This window comes from Eleutherodactylus coqui, chromosome 3 (assembly GCF_035609145.1).
Source record: "Eleutherodactylus coqui strain aEleCoq1 chromosome 3, aEleCoq1.hap1, whole genome shotgun sequence".
In the NCBI taxonomy this organism is placed as follows: domain Eukaryota; kingdom Metazoa; phylum Chordata; class Amphibia; order Anura; family Eleutherodactylidae; genus Eleutherodactylus; species Eleutherodactylus coqui.
In genome coordinates, this window is record NC_089839.1 from 315,789,924 (window position 1) to 315,806,864 (window position 16,941).

At 53.8% G+C, this 16,941-nt stretch overlaps 1 protein-coding gene across 4 annotated transcripts in view; it reads left to right on the forward strand.

Annotated features, from left to right (window-relative positions):
* The window catches only part of RNF220 (ring finger protein 220), a 235,369-nt gene that overhangs the window by 140,536 nt on the left and 77,892 nt on the right, over positions 1-16,941 (forward strand). For all 4 annotated transcript variants that reach the window (XM_066597999.1, XM_066598000.1, XM_066597997.1 and 1 more), the window contains exon 3: positions 1,544-1,673. In XM_066597999.1, coding sequence (XP_066454096.1) covers positions 1,544-1,673 — 130 coding nt within the window. The remainder of the gene's footprint in view (positions 1-1,543; positions 1,674-16,941) is intronic.

Below are 16,941 nucleotides of genomic sequence, written 5' to 3' on the forward strand. Positions count from 1 at the left end.
TGAAAATGCGCCAGGTGCCGCGACGGACGGAGCGCCTATATGTGCGAACACGACCCGCAGCTCCTTCACACGGGCGGATTGCGCATAAAATACGCAGAGGGTTTGTTCACACGTGCAGAAAAATTAAAAATGCAGCGCTCTGTTTTCCTGCACATTTGCGCACCCAATGTTCCCATAGAAGTCAATGGGGGGGGGGGGGGACAAATGCATCCAAGATACGCCAGGAGACGCAGGATACGCTGCGCAATTGTGCAGGAAAAAGGACTGCTATGGAACGCAGACGACTCGGCATTGTAATTGGTGCCAATAAACATGTCTTGTGCGGGAAAATACGCCGATGTGTGCGCAAAAACCACTATTCACTCCACAAATACACTCCGCTCGTGTGACGGGCCGGCGGGCAGAAACATCCTGACGGGAATCTAAGTGCTCCCGTGGATTTCGATGCAGAATGGAAAACCCCTAACTTCTACCTGCAGTTAAACGTCCCATGAGATGCGCATGAAGGCGTGCGGGGCGGCGCAGCTCCAGTGGCCGATGCTGCAGTGCGGATTGCGGTCAAATCCCGCCCGTGGTGAAGCAGCGCCGTGGAGTCTCCAAAACACGGAATAAAAATGGTGGAGTTTTTTTTTTCTTATTCCATTTCCGTTGCTTGCGGGAAGGTTGGTAAAACCAAGATGGCTTCCATTCCAGCCCCTACTGACCCCTCAATGCCAAATGTGCCTCGTGTAGCATCGCGTTAGTTGTGTCGCTGATCCCCTGGACTGATGGCGGGTTCTGCACGCTGCGCTCGGATGCAGCTTTTCTCTTGAGAGTGCCAACAAGCACTGTGATGCCCCGCTGGCAGCGCCGCCGTGTCCGGGTCCTTGCACATGGAGCACTGACGTATTTAATGAGCATCATTTGCTTTCGGACGCTGTCAGTTTCCACGCTCAGACGTTTAGCCGTTTTTGTCGCAGCTCGCTCAGTCCCTCCGCTGTTAGTCAGGGCAGCTCGGGGTTTGGTTTGCGAACGACTGAACGATCGCCTTTTACACGGAAGAACTGGCAAGCAACGAACAATGACTTTTGTGCCTGCATGTAATAAACCAATTCTGGCTCCTCGCTGGCCGCGGTTCCGCTGATTAGCGCTCATTTTCACCCGATTCAGCGATTATTTGAAGGTAAATGTTGCGTGTAAAAAGGGCGGTGGCGATAAGCACAGATCATGTGTGGCTGAGCGCCTCCGGAGAGCGCGGGCGTCAGGCGCTGAGGGGGGCTCTTATTTATGGCCTCCTGCGCACAGTCTTGCCGCGTCAGTCGCCACGTGGTTGGCATTAAGATCAGCATTGTTTTACAATAAACATCTTAATTAGTGGCAATTTGCATTTTTATTGCACGCTTCCATCAGGGCGGCTGTCACCCGTATACTGACGGCAGCATAATGAGGGGGGCCGTATATCATGTATGTACACGCACCTCATATACTGATAGTAGCGCCTCCGTTAACCCCGTCCGTGCCGCTGCAGATCTGACCCTAACCATCTATTCTTTGTGCTCCTCAGGTAAAAAGAAAGTGGCGCTGTTTGACAGCCAGGCGCCGATCTGCCCCATCTGCCAGGTGCTGCTGCGGCCCGGGGAGCTGCAGGAACATATGGAGCAAGAACTGGAGAAGCTGCTGCAAGTCAACATCAGGTAGGTGGTGCGGCGCCCCTGGGGGACAGAGAGGGTTAATTATTGAGCAAATGGGCCGAACATCCCACCAATAGTAGCACAACTTCACCGGGCTAAATTAGACGTAGTCATTAACCCCTTCATGACCGCAGTACGCCTTTTCACTGACCCCACTAATGGGCTTTAAATGAGCACATTCATCGTTCTAAGCGGTGGCTCAGCTGACTGACGGCGGGGCTGCAGCTCTAACAGCCAGGAGCGGAGAAACCTCAGATCCTGACAGTTTAACCCCTTACATGCTGCAACCAATAGCAACTGCAACATGACAAGTTGGGGGGGGGGGGGCTCCTCCTATTGCCTATCAGCCCTGCAATGCGATCACAAGCTACCAATCAGTTTCCACGGCAGATGGAAAGCCGCATGCCTGCCATGTAACTCAGCCTATTAGGCCCCGCCTCCTAATAGGCTACTGTCACAGGCTTAGGGCTCACTCACACGGGGAGCTATTAGAACCAATGGCTTCCTACGGGAACACTCAGATGCCCTCATCTCCATAGGAAGGCCTTGGCTCTAGTAGCTGCGCACTCAGCTCCCCGTGTAATGCCGTGCAGCCATCACATCTACTACTCCTCTTCTGGGGCTGAAAAATAGTTTCAAAAAAGATTAATAAAGCTTAATTAAAAAAAAATAATCTTTTAACAAATTAAATTTTTTCATTCCTAAAAAACTTTTTTAAATGGATAAAATACGAAAAGTGTTTTTAAAGAGCAGCACATAGGAGGCGTTACCGCGGTCATGGCGATGCGGAGAACGGAAAGAGCGTGTTATTTATTGCACTTGGTGAACGCCGTAAAAACTATTTAAAAAACTAACGTCAGAATTGCTATTTTTCCTTTGTTCGCCTCCCAAGACATACAATAAAAAAAAACTATCCAGAAGTCACATGACCCCAAACTGCTACCAGGAAACCTGCAGCGCTCCGCAGCGCTCCGCTGCCGGGAGAGCGGAAACGTTCTCGGTCTCTGAACGCAGTCACTTGATTTTCTATAAAAATGTGATTTTTATTGTGCAAAAGTAGTAAAAAATATAAAATCCTCTCTATAAAGCCGCGCCGCAGGAACCGCGCCGATCAGATAAGAAAGTTACCAGGTGATTCTTACCTGGTGAACGCTGTAGAAACAAAACCCGAAAACAAGGGCAGAACACCTGGGAAGGGGGTGGGGGAGGGGATGGGGGAGTGGGTTCCACCCCCTCTCCTCAAAGAAAAAAATGTAATAAAAGTTCTACAGCGGTTTTTATCCCTCAAAAAACTCCCTCATGGGGCTTCACAAGCTGGTCACTAAGGGGTTAAGGGGTCCTCCTCCGCTTTGGTCGGTCCTCTAGTCCCTAACAATCAGCAGATCACACGGCGGTCCTCAGTGATCAGCTGTCGTTGTCCTGCAGTGCCTCCGCAGGGGAAATGAAGCATTACAGAGGGTCCACTCATCAATGGGCCGGGCCCCCCGAGGACCCCCTTTACTAGCTCCGGATTCAGTAAGGGGGCTTCCCCGTGTGCCACAGCATTCCCCAGCAGAAAAATCCACCCACCTAACGCGCGGATTTTGACTCGGGTTCGCAGTTGTTGCGGACGTCAGAATATTGCGCCATGTGTGAAGGCACCCTCATAGGGTCTAAGGCATGGAGTCTTCTAGACGGGGCAAACCCTTTAACCCCTTAGTGACGGGCTATTCTGGCCATAGTGACGCAATGATATTTGGAGACTTCCATCTCTGACTGCCCATCCCTGCGCCCGCGGCGGCCCTTAGTTTTTCCTGGTGCCATCTTTGGGGTACTTATTATGCGGGGCCACAACACACATCGGTTCTGCCATCGCTCTTTCCCCTGAATGGCGCCAGGCTTTCTGCGGGTCGCTGTGATTACAACAACATTAGCTTTACATTTTTTTAGGTTTTTCCCCTTTTGCACAATAAAAAGCCTTTTTGGATGTTTTTTCTTGCAGTTGTACAGTGTAGTGCGGCTCTTGCAGGACCCGCCGGCGTGGGGATCGCTACCATTTTGGGGTACATATGGCATTTTTAATAACTTTTAAAGCAAAATGAAGAAACGATCCTTTTAGCTCGGTTTTGTTTGCGGATTAAAGCGGTGCCCACCTGCCGTCCGCCCGTTACCGATGTGCCCAGAACCAACATGCCGGGTTTACAATAGGGGGAAGGTTATATATATATATACTATGGGGGGCCTGAATCTGTGATCTGGGATTGCTCTAGTATTACACCAAAGTACTTCTGTTCTGCAATGTATTAGCCCTACTAGTAGCGACTGTAGGCCATGGCAGGCCCGGACGCCATTGTCTTGTTGCGATGGCAAAGTATTGTCCTCTGTGATGACATGGCGGCGGGCCACTGACATCACAGAGCGAGCGCCTTCCCTCTGTGAACCCTTTACATGCTGCCACATTGATCTCACCTAGCCCCACTGTTGTAGCCGGAGGTCACAGCGCTGGAGTGAAAGTGGCTTAATTGTGGCTCTTCGGCAGACTTGCGGGTTTCACAGTCCCATCCTGTGTGAAGGGCCCTAATATGTATATTGTTGCATCGTGTATCTTTCCTGCTCGTTAGCGCCGTCTGCGGTCGCCGTATGGAATCTGTTTTCATATGAGGAAGTGCAAGCAGCAGCAATGGACCAACCGATGGGAGTCGTAGTCCATGGGGGCCGAGGCTGCAGATTCCGTCCCTGCGGGCCGTGCGATGGGAACGAGTTCTGCTATGTAGTCAAGGGGTAATGTGAGGGTCTGAGTTTATGGAAAGACCCTTCTCTCATTTCTCCCCCTTTGACACCTCGTATGAGCGTTGCAGACAGAGTGTGTGTAATTGATGGCGTAATTTGGGTCTCATCCAACCTAATAAAGAGCCGCTGCAAATTAGCCCACTGGTTTAAATGCAGAGAAGCAATTAGGGCCTCCAGAAAGCCATCAAGGAAGTGAGGGGCACGGAGAGAGCGCTGGTGAGAGGTAAGACGCTAAGGTAGCCGGGCGCAGGAGGAGGGGGCCATCCTGGGGTTTAATGGGAAACAGCAAAACCTCTAAATCTTCCACCTGACAACTTCCCATTGTGATCCCGCTGACAAATGAGAAAGGATGGGGTTATTCCTTCAAGTGAGCGCGCCGCTAGGAAGGCGAGGGACGGGCGCCGGCCGCGCTGCAATCAGCTCCTTAGCAGGCACAGGAGAATAAGAAGTCTCTATTAATTATTAAATAACGACCCGGGCCGCGGCGTGATAGATAACATCCAATCTATTCCATGCACTGAGGCAATTGAAGCTAATCTACAGCAAAGGCCAGAGCGCTCTATCACTTTCACGGGGGCATCTTTAACCGCCCCGCGCCTCATGCGTCGTATGGGAAGAGCTTCATTAACATCTAATGAGGTGCCGGCCGCACCTCACTTCGCAGCGCTGGCGCTCGTCCGGCTGGAGGTGCCCCGAGACCGCGACACGCGTGGAACACGGCAAATAATGTTGCTACAAATTAGTTACAATGTTGCGGTGGAGATGATAGAAATGTGACATGCGAACAATAGGTTTGGTAATGATGTCATCGGGGGACCCCCGCGCCAGACCCCCCTCCATAGCCGGCGGAGCAGACGCCCCTCCATAGCCGGCGGAGCAGACGCCCCTCCATAGCCGGCGGAGCAGACGCCCCTCCATAGCCGGCGGAGCAGACGCCCCTCCAAAGCCGGCGGAGCAGACGCCCCTCCATAGCCGGCGGAGCAGACGCCCCTCCATAGCCGGCGGAGCAGACCCCCCTCCATAGCCGGCGGAGCAGACCCCCCTCCATAGCCGGCGGAGCAGACGCCCCTCCATAGCCGGCGGAGCAGACGCCCCTCCATAGCCGGCGGAGCAGACGCCCCTCCATAGCCGGCGGAGCAGACGCCCCTCCATAGCCGGCGGAGCAGACCCCCCTCCATAGCCGGCGGAGCAGACCCCCCTCCATAGCCGGCGGAGCAGACCCCCCTCCATAGCCGGCGGAGCAGACCCCCCTCCATAGCCGGCGGAGCAGACGCCCCTCCATAGCCGGCGGAGCAGACGCCCCTCCATAGCCGGCGGAGCAGACGCCCCTCCATAGCCGGCGGAGCAGACGCCCCTCCATAGCCGGCGGAGCAGACCCCCCTCCATAGCCGGCGGAGCAGACCCCCCTCCATAGCCGGCGGAGCAGACCCCCCTCCATAGCCGGCGGAGCAGACCCCCCTCCATAGCCGGCGGAGCAGACCCCCCTCCATAGCTGGCGGAGCAGACCCCCCTCCATAGCTGGCGGAGCAGACCCCCTCCATAGCCGGCGGAGCAGACCCCCCTCCATAGCCGGCGGAGCAGACCCCCCTCCATTACAGGGAAAAAGATTGGGGACGTTTATAGCAGATTCTGCTGGGAAAAAATGCTACATTTTGCAGAAGGCTTGCTTTGACTGCTCCGCTGGTCTTTGTGGCTTCCAAAAAGTGCGGTGTGGCTTGTCCAGGTGGGGCGTGGCTTGTTCAGGTGGGGCGTGGCCGCTCTGGACGGACGCATTTATGGATCATTTGCATCAGAGATTGGCGTAAATGATGCCAGCTCGGCCCCGCTGTATATGTCTGTGTAGCCGCGATGCATCTCATATACGGGGCGGCGCGCAGCTTCATCCATTGTGCATCCGCAGGAATAACGTTAAGGCCAGACTATGAAACAGGGTTGTTCCAAGATTGTGAGTTATGCCCTCTCTTACTGCCGAGACCCCCGCCGATCTAGAGATGGGGGTCCCATGTCACTGCGGGTTACTGCAGCACACTGTTCACTTCCAATGGACTGCGGACCCCCAGGCGGCCCCGGGACTTCTATCAGCCTCATTGGAACGTGCAGCCAGAGATCCATCATACCGACGTCACTGCGGGGAGGAGCGCCCCCTACAGGAGTCCCACTCTGCAGATCGGCGGGGGTCTCATCCCTTATCCGGTGGACAGGGGAGAAGCCCCTTTAATACCCCCATTACTTGTCTGGGGTTTTTTCTACATCATTCACGTGAATAAACCAATGTCTGTTATTTACATAGCGCATGCATACTCCGCCGCGCGGTCCAGCCGGCCGCCCCCAGGGGGCTCACAGTCTGCAGATATGTATTTGGAGTGAGGGAGGAAGCACAATTCTGGGGACAGCCTACAAGATGTTGTTCGCAGTTGGAGGAGCCGGCGGGCGATGATAATCTACAGTGTGTTTATTCTCCATGAACAGTGGCATCTTAGCAGCGCCGTATTACAAGTGAGCCAAACCGCGCGGCGTGACCCGCCCTGCCAACATCTATGTCTGGGCATCAGTCTACAATAAACGGACGGCGAACTGAAACCAACAGAAACTGTTTTACAGATCCGTCTAAAAGCCGGAAACATTGGCCTCCGTTTGGCGTCCGCCCGCAGCGGTTGTAACGGGCGCATATCTTAGTGTAGTCCGTGTTCTAGTCTCCTTCTGGGCCGGCCAGTAATAGAGCATACTAGGAAGGCTTCTGCCACCGGCAACAATGTAACACAAGCCGACTTTCCTTCACGCAGCAAATGTTCCTGCGGCCGGACGGACGGCCTAAAACGGGAATGTTAAAGGGGAACGTTTGAGTCTGTGTTTTTGTGCTTCTGACGGAGGCTCGGTGTCCACTATGGCGTCACGGGTCTGTCCGCGGACTGCTCATCGCTCCCTCTCTTCTGTGATTAGTGCTGATAGAACAAGGAAAAACATCCGAAATAACACTTATACCAACTGCAAAACCTACAGGACGCCCCAGCCTGTCGCAGTGTGTGAACAGCCGCCCCCCACAAGGACCGATGTCAGATACGAGAAAGATCCCAGCGCTCCCTCCGCGGGGAGACACTCCAATAACCGTAACGATAATGAGAAGCGCGGACGCGTTGGCGAGCTCACAGGTGCGCCCGCTCCCGTCACCCCGGTATTATTGCCTCAGATAGATTATCACCCAAAGCTCGTTAAAATTAAAGAGACTCGTTCCAACTTGGGGAAGGAGTGCAGGATGGTGCCGCTCGGAGAGACCGCCAGTGACAGGCCGCGCCGAGCCGAGGACGCTGGGAATGCCACATGCAAATTTAATTTCAGAATGAGGGCCTCGCTCTCCGAAGAGGTTTGTGGCCTCGCAGCCCCGCGCCTTGTTACATATGTAGCAGCCTCATTGAAGCTGACATGTCAAATTCAGGCCATTTGGGCAAAATCTCCCTTTAATAATACCGTTTCATTTCCCTCAAATGAGACTTGAATGCATGTAAAATGGGAAGGCTGTTTAAGCGGTGACATTAGGCAGATGTGTTGCCGGCGGCCGCGCGGAGATATGAGATTCTCAAGTACTTAACACGCGGCAGCGGCGCTCCCGGAATGTCTCACCCATTGCATTATTTTCCTCGCAGCTCCCACTTTAAGCCAAAAATGGAAATTGAAAAAAAAAAAGGAGAAATTCTCCGGCCGATTCTTTAACCCTTCCAGTGCTGGAGCCAAGCCAGATTTTAGGGGTCCATTTTGCTTACCACCCCGAAATATTTAGGGTAAGTTTTTGCAGCGCAGGTAGCGACACAATTTTTTTAACCCTAAATCTACCTCTGCAGTTGAGGCTCACTCCATTGAAATGTCGCACTTGGAAGAGCGCTGGCCCCCTTTATTAGGGACCCCCGGCTAGTAGCGTTGGACTCCTTTCACCTCCAGAACCGCAGCGATTCATCATATCGTAGATCGCACTCGGCGATGAAACCTGCAGGAATACCGGCCCCTGCGGACAGGAAGCTTCTTGTAGTTGCCGCAGATTAAATGGCGATGCTGACATGTTCTGACCGGCTGACAGGAAGGGGTCAGCGATTCATGCTGCTTGTGCCAAATTCTGCCCTCCCATCACCACATAAATCTGGCTCCATCTGACCAGGAGATGTTTCTCCGCTGCTCAGTGATACAAGTTTTGCGCTCTTTTGCCCGCTGGAGTATTTCTGTTCCTCTTAGACACAATGGCGCTGGGACTGGTCGCCCGCTGTTATACCATCCGTGCGGAGGAACGGCGAGTTGTGCGTTCGGACACGTTAGTTGGAGCTCCAGCGTTGTATTCAGCTGACTGTGCAGCCTGTTGGTCAGAATGATTCCTGACATCCTCCTCCGACCCCTTTCAGTGTTAAGGTTGTTTCTGTCCGCAGGATCCCCTTTCGCTGGATGTTTTCCTCGATCGCGCCATTCTCAGTATACCCCCACACCATTACACGAGAAACCCCCTGCGGTTGGCGGTGAGACCCCGGCTAGTCCAGCACCGATGACCGGCCTCGTTGGAAGTCGCTCCGATCGCTGGATCTTCCATCTAATGTGGATTCACACTGAAACTGATCCATGGAAAACTTGTCATGTGATTTCATGCCGCACTGCGGGGTCACGGGGAGAATTACCATACAGGGGGCGCCAATCCTGCGAGCCCGGGGGTGTAGTAGAGGGGCCATGAGTGTAGGTTATTACCCCCAAATCATTGCTCATAAGTAACCACCATGGCCTTGGCATTAGACAGCCATCCACACATTGGCCGTTAGAGGGCCTAAAATACGACTGCTCTGGCCTCGCTGTATTTCCGGTCATCTGTTCGTGCCCCTTGACCTCTGAGGGTCCTGCGGCAGATCTTCTGACCCTTACGACAGTTTACATTTGTGCTGCTTTCAGGACACGCTCTTGGTTCGTCCACCACAGTGATGACTATGGCGCGGACCGCTCTGGTATTCTTTGTCCCCATGTGTACAGGGGCATATGAATAGTGTCAATCACCCGTAAGGTGGCAGACATTACCTGACCCGGCCGTGCCAGCTCCTAACCTGCAGATTTAGCGCAGAGGATAAGGTCGGCCAGGAGAGGCGTTCTCAGCGGCTCACGGAGGCTGGCAGGGATGGAAAGACAATTTTGGATCATTTCATTTAACAACCAAATCTTCTGCTCTGGGAACGGCCATTTATCTCCCACCCCCGTGTGCCTCCATGTTTCTGCCAGCACATGTCAGCCGCCAAGCTGCGAGCGGAAAGTGCTGCGTCAGCCGTTGGCAGCGGCTTCACATCGCTGAGTGGCAGAGGAAGCACCTGAACCTGATGGAGCCGCTCTTGGCTCTACACCTCCACAGGCCATGAATCTTCAGCGCCCGGCACGAGCAGGAAAGGAGCTGCTGGCAACCGCCGCTCGCTCCCCGCTCCTCCTCGTAACTCATGGCGGACAGAAGGGCTCTTCACACGGAGCATTCATCCCCTACAAGAACTGCACTAAATGCTCGCAGAACGGAAACTGGTGGGAAAGAAAAACTTCCACCAGACTCGGCAGATCTGATCCGGGAGGGAGAAGGATAAAACCCGCTGGACTTCATGTTGGATGCTTCGGCCAGGCCTGTAAGTGCCAGCAGACCCTCAAACATCACCACAAACCGCAGACTGCGCCCCTCTTAGGGGATGCGGCAGAATCGCTACACATAACGTCCACAACATTTACAGCAGCTGCCATGCGGATGAGACTTTAAAGGGGTTGTCTAGTTGTAAACTACTGATGGCCTACCAGCAGGGCAGGCCAGCAATAATAGATCGTCAGGGGTCCGCCACCCAGGAGCCCCACTGATCAGCTGTGTGCTGGATCAATATGTTCATACAGTGAGCTGATTTCTGCAGGAAGTAGACAGCTCCATTCTCACTGCAGTGGCCAGACTTGGTATTGCAGGCTAAGTTCTCATTCATTTTCAAGCGAGCTGGGCCTGCAATACCAAGCCTGGCCACCACAGTGAGATCGGAGCTGTCTACTTCCTGCAGAAATCGGCTCAGTGCACAAGCACACAGCTGATTGGCAACAGACCCCTATTAATCTGCTATCGATGATGTATCCCGCTGATAGGTCATTAATCGTTTACAACTGGACAACCCCCTTAACAAATCTCGGTGCGGAAATGATCTGAGTAAAATCCACAGTGGCGCTGACATGTGGTGTGGATTTTTAATGTGCTGGATGTCAATTTTCACTGCAGATTTTCATCCTCTTCGGATCTACTGTGGAGATCCTGCAGTGTGTGAGCCTCGCCCTAGGGCGTCCGAGTCGGGGATTTCCAACACGGGGTTAATGGTGAGCTGCAACAGAAATCTGCGCACTTTCTTGCACACAGATTAGCCGCATTCAGTGTATTCACGGACGGCTGCAGCGCGGTTCACGTTGCTACAATTTGATGCAATCCTCAGCGGTTGCAGTTTCCACGACAACCTCATCAAAAACTGCAGCAAAACCACCTTTTTATTGAGCAGGGCTTTAGCTGGTGATGGCGGCAGGTAACGCAGACCCATCCAGACCTCCATCGTAGCATCGCCTACTAGTCCAGGGCTCTGTCACCGGTCTTATCGGAGCAGCTTGTAAGGTGCTGAATCTTGCCACCTAGTGGAAAGAAAGTGAAGTGCGGCCCGGTAACCCTTTGTCTGACAGTCTTTTTCTTTAGTTTTTTCATTAGAGTAGACGCTGATGATCGCGCTCTGAAGCCCCTCCTGGTCAGATCAGGCGGGAGGTGGAGGTGTGAGGGACAGCTTCATAGGACCGCAGCTATGGGCACTGACGGCGCAGCCTTGCGTCTCATCCGCGCCGTCCGATTTTCAGTCCTCGTATCCGTTATATTTTTAGCTCCTTCGTTTCGGATTCAGTTAGAAGAAAGTAATGAAATCTTTGGATCCACTTCTGTTTGTGGTAAGAAATATGTAGACAAAAATGCGGCCAATGTGAACGCTGGTCTGTGTAAAGCCGACCGCCATCTGATGCTCGGGGATCGGGGATCGCCAGCCAGTTACCGGGTAGAACATTTTCCCGCTGGTAACACTCCAGAGCAGAAATCAAGCAAAGGGATTACAGAGATGAATCCGGAGAGGCACAAATATCAGCATCAGCCCCGCTGCAGCAGAGAGGGTAGGCTCACTTATATAGTCTAGTCTGATCTCTTCAACCCTGGACCATGGACGCTGAATACACCCTGCGGGGCATTTTGATCTCTCCTTCCCTGGTCCCCGGGAGTCCACACCGATCATCTGCTCTCGGCTCGGGAGACCACACTAGTAATTTTCTTAGCTGATCAGCTCCTTCTCTGGTCCTTGGGAGCCCATATTGGTCACCTCCTTTGGTCACCTAGGGTTCACACAGATCATCTACTATAGTCCCACTAATCATTTCCTTCCCTGGTCCCTGGGAGCCCACACTGATCATTTCCTTCCCTGGTCCTCGGGAGCCCATACTGATCGTCTCCTCTGGTCCTCGGGAGCCCACACTGATCATCTCCTCTAGTCCCCGGGAGCCCACACTGATCATCTCCTTCTCTGGTCCCCGGGAGCGCACAGTGATCATCTCCTTCTCTAGTCCCCAGGAGCCCACACTGATCATCTCCTCCAGTCCCCGGGAGCCCACACTGATCATCTCCTCCAGTCCCCGGGAGCCCACACTGATCATCTCCTCTAGTCCCCGGGAGCCCACACTGATCATCTCCTCTAGTCCCCGGGAGCCCACACTGATCATCTCCTTCTCTAGTCCCCGGGAGCCCACACTGATCATCTCCTTCTCTGGTCCCCGGGAGCCCACACTGATCATCTCCTCTAGTCCCCGGGAGCCCACACTGATCATCTCCTTCTCTGGTCCCCGGGAGCCCACACTGATCATCTCCTTCTCTGGTCCCCGGGAGCCCACACTGATCATCTCCTCTAGTCCCCGGGAGCCCACACTGATCATCTCCTCTAGTCCCCGGGAGCCCACACTGATCATCTCCTCTAGTCCCCGGGAGCCCACACTGATCATCTCCTTCTCTGGTCCCCGGGAGCCCACACTGATCACCTCCTCTGCCCCCCGGGAGCCCACACTGATCATCTCCTCTAGTCCCCGGGAGCCCACACTGATCATCTCCTTCTCTGGTCCCCGGGAGCCTACACTGATCATCTCCTTTTCTGGTCCCCGGGAGCCCACACTGATCATCTCCTTTTCTGGTCCCTGGGAGCCCACACTGATCACTTCCTTTCCTGGGAGCCCACACTGATCACTTCCTTTCCCGGGAGCGCACACTGATCACCTCCTCTGCCCCCCGGGAGCCCACACTGATGATCATCTGCTCTGGTCCCCGGGAGCCCACACTGATCACCTCCTCTGGTCCCCGGGAGCCCACACTGATCACCGGTCCCCGGGAGCCCACATTGATCACCTCCTCTGCCCCCCGGGAGTCCACGCTGATCACCTCCTCTGCCCCCCGGGAGCCCACACTGATGATCATCTGCTCTGGTCCCTGGGAGCCCACACTGATCACCTCCTCTGGTCCCCGGGAGCCCACATTGATCACCTCCTCTGGTCCCCGGGAGCCCACACTGATCACCTCCTCTGCCCCCCGGGAGCCCACGCTGATCACCTCCTCTGCCCCCCGGGAGCCCACGCTGATCTCCTCCTCCTTGTCCCCTGGGGCACCCGGATCTCTCCATCCCCACTGGTCCTGCTCATATCATGGCCGGGCGTTCCTCTCAGTCTCCCTCTCCTGCCTCATGTGTTTCCTCCATCAGATGACGCTGTTAGAAGTATTCGCCTCTGATTTCACTGCGTTCCTTCCCAACCCTTTTATGTCAAAGTGACACCTCCAAGTTGACTGCTTCTAAAATGCCCCTTGGCACTTGCTGACACTGTGGATCTGCACAGCAAGTTAAAACCCCACCTGATCAATAAGGAGACAAGGCAGTCCGGCCGACCGCTCGATATTTTTTTTATCTGTCTTCAGCCCAGTCCTGCTGATGACATCCCCCCTTCTCCTACAAAGACACTCAAGGGCGTTAGACCCTCGCCATGCTGCATCCTCGATTTTAGAAGTCCTCCGCTGCCTACTCCTTGCCGTCTTGGCCTTTTCTTAATAAGATCTTTATGATTTATATCAATTTTTAATTGAAAAAATTTGCGAATTAATTGATTTTTGGGACTTGCCAATTAACGTTGTAATTGGGCGCATGATAAATTTAGCTGCATTTCTGCTGGCGACCCTCTCCGCGCCGCATGGTGACGGCGAGGGTAATGGGTGCGTTCGGATGATGCAGGGCAGAAAGGAAGAGTGAGACATATTTAAGATGCCACCGCTTCCGTCCTCTATAATTTAAGGGAGGGAGAAAAAGGACATGAAAGCTAATCAGGACTGCGGTGACAAGCGGGGCCGCCGCTGACACCGCGGGGCATAAATTCACCGGCAAGCGGACGCAGAGCAAAGACAATTAACCCCATCACTGCTGAAGACAAAAATGTGCATTGTAATTCTGCCTCAAAAAACGAATAAAAACTCCCCGCCGCAATCAGTGCGCCAAACAGTACAGAGGGGTCCGTTTCCTCCACATCGCAGTAATATCCCACACTTCACTTCCAGGTGATGATAGGGAACATTGCTCTAGACACCGTAGGACAGAAACACAAGAGCTTCCAGGTAGATATGAAGACGTCTTACTAAAGCGGGAGCATCCCCCAATGTGGCGCTGCGCTGAAAATCCTGCAAGGGTTCTGCTCACAGATGCAGCTTCGTTACAGATGACTTCATACAGCCGCTGTGTCCTCCTGCAACTTCTTGCTGTATTTCGGAGGGATTTGTTGACTCTGATCACAAATAGAATGCCAGAACTGCAGTGAAGACTGACACTGGAGTAGAACGGAAACAAGAGAGATCACTCTCTGACAACTGTGACGTGCCCCTTAGCGTCTGTCCCCAATATAAGGTGTCACCCCGGGAGCCCATCTTTACAGATTTTTTTGTTTTATGGGAAAATCTGTGGCTTTTTAACCCTGCGCACGCCACAAGTATGAAGTGCGTGCGGCGCAGTCTACTCTACAGCGTGCCAGGGCAGGGGTCGCTCTGATACTTGTAGTACGACTGCAGCCCCCATCCTTGCAGGTGGTAATAAGTATTTCTGGGGCCGCTGTAGACGCGCTCGTCTTTATTAACGGCAGCTATCATGTGGTAACGAGGCAGGGAGCGGGCGGCCCCTCCGCCGAGGACAGGTGAGGTGACAGCTGTCACCCCGCGCTCCGCTGCAGGCAGATCAAGACGTGTTTGAACCTGCAGATCTTCCTCCATGCGGAGATTCTCTGGAAGCCTCATTACACCTTCGCTTTGCTGAGGCTTCGGCGGGTTTTCAGCGCGACTTAACGTAAATCCCGTTGTAGGCCTCCTGTAAAGCAGGATAACTCCCCGTAGCCGGCGCGTCTCAAGGCCGCGGCCGCTGCGGGATGACAATGGCGCACTTGTTCAGAACCTCCTGTTCCATAAACGCTTCGCGGCGCCCCAGGAAACAATTTACGCCACAATCTTGTGACAAGAATTATTTGATCAGCTTTGATACCAGAATCAATATGTCTTTCTTGCTGCGGGGGATTTGAGGCGGCGCGCGGTTTATTGCAGTGAGGCGAGCAGAGCCTGAAGCGTCCGTCTGGTATGATCAGTGCGGACCCCTCGCATCCATACATTATTGGGGGGGGTTCACCTGCGATCAGCGCTTAGCAGTTGGTAAATGTTCATGAGCCTCTGAGGATTACAATGAAGCCCCCTACAGCTCCGCTCCCGCCAATAAGGGGGCTTCTAGGAGAGACCGCGCCATAATACAGCCGACGATGGCGAGCCTAATGCTGCTGCAGAACATCGGAACCAAAATCCGGATATAAAACATGCAGGTTGTGGTGCGGATTCTGTGATGGAATGTGTCATGTGGACAGACCCCTAGGGGGCGCAAAAACCCCTGCATTTGAACGCACCTTGATTTGGTGATGCTACGCAAAAATCCGCAGCATCACCAAATCCCAAACCTTGCTAAGATCTGCAGCAGTGATGCGAATGCTGACTAGGAGGCAGCTGCGTATGCTCACCTCGGGGTACTGAGTGCCGGCAGCACACCCCGGCAGGCGCTAGTGAGTGCTGCATCACCTGACCAGCGGCCTTCAGTAGAGCGGACCTACGCTCGGACGCGTTCACAGCAGAAATTTACAGAGGATTCGCATATGAGCTTACCGCAGGAAAATGACCGGCGCTGCAGAGACTTTGGCGCAGATTTAGACTTTGAGGATGTGAATTTTCTGCAGAATCGGCGCGGATTTAATGTCAAATCCACCGTGTGAAGAAGGCGTAAAGCATCGGACCCCCACGGTGCCGCATGATGGGGGGCGGCATGTAAATAATACTTCAGCTGTCGCGAGCGGCAGAATCTCCGTGCGCACACCGCGGCCGTTGATACATTGACATAATAAGGCCCGGCGTGGAACAAATAATCGTACAGCCTTTTATTAGCCATTTGTGTCTCCTGATAAATAGCCTCCTGCACGCTGAGCGGCGGCGCGGGATCAGCTGCAGCGATCTCCCGCTAACACGACGTGTAACAACAAATTGCTTTAACATCATTTGCGCCAGTTATGGATTGAAGTGGCAGCGGCGCTCGACATTAAGTGGATTCTTCAATTTTCTGTGTTTTTTATTATTATGATATAATTGAATTATATGAATTTGCTGCTCAAACAGAGGCAAGCAGGAAGAATGCTGCGGAGATCCGTCAGCGGCGCGGCTGTGCGAACATGGAACCAGACCGCACATACATTCTGCTGAATCCTCCTTTTTTGGGAGGGGTTGGGGGTCAGACAATATCCATCGTAGTCCCCTTTCTGTGGTTGGGCCCTACGTTGTACATCCTGTGGCCCTTCAGCCTGTACATCCGTCAGGTTGCGCTGTCAGGGCTGCAAAGGAGACAAAATGTATGATGGGAGGCGTCCGTTTATTATCTGGGCGGCGCGATCCGTCCCTCTCGCTGCCTCCACCTTATCAATCACCCAGGAAGAAGCTGCTTCATGTCACCGCGAGGAAGACGAGAGCCGACATCAGCGCCCACCGTGCCCGTATAGGTCTGCACTGTGTACTCTGATGGCCCCTTTATCAGAGCCCCCGGCCCGCTCACGATTGGCGCCCCCTGTACGGTAATTCTCTCCGTGACCCCGGAGTGCGGCATGAAATCACGTGACAAGTTTTCTGCGGATCAGTTTCAGTTTTATATCCCATCCTCCGCACGGATGGTATAACAGCGGGCGACCAGTTCCAGCGCCAAGAGAAACAGACTCCAGCGGGCAAAAGAGCGCAAAACTTGTATCACTGAGCAGCGGAGAAACATCTCCTGGTCAGATGGGGCCAGATGTCTGTGGTGATGGGAGGTCAGATATGGCACAAGCAGCATGAATCACTGACCCCTTCCTGTCAGAACATGTCAGCACC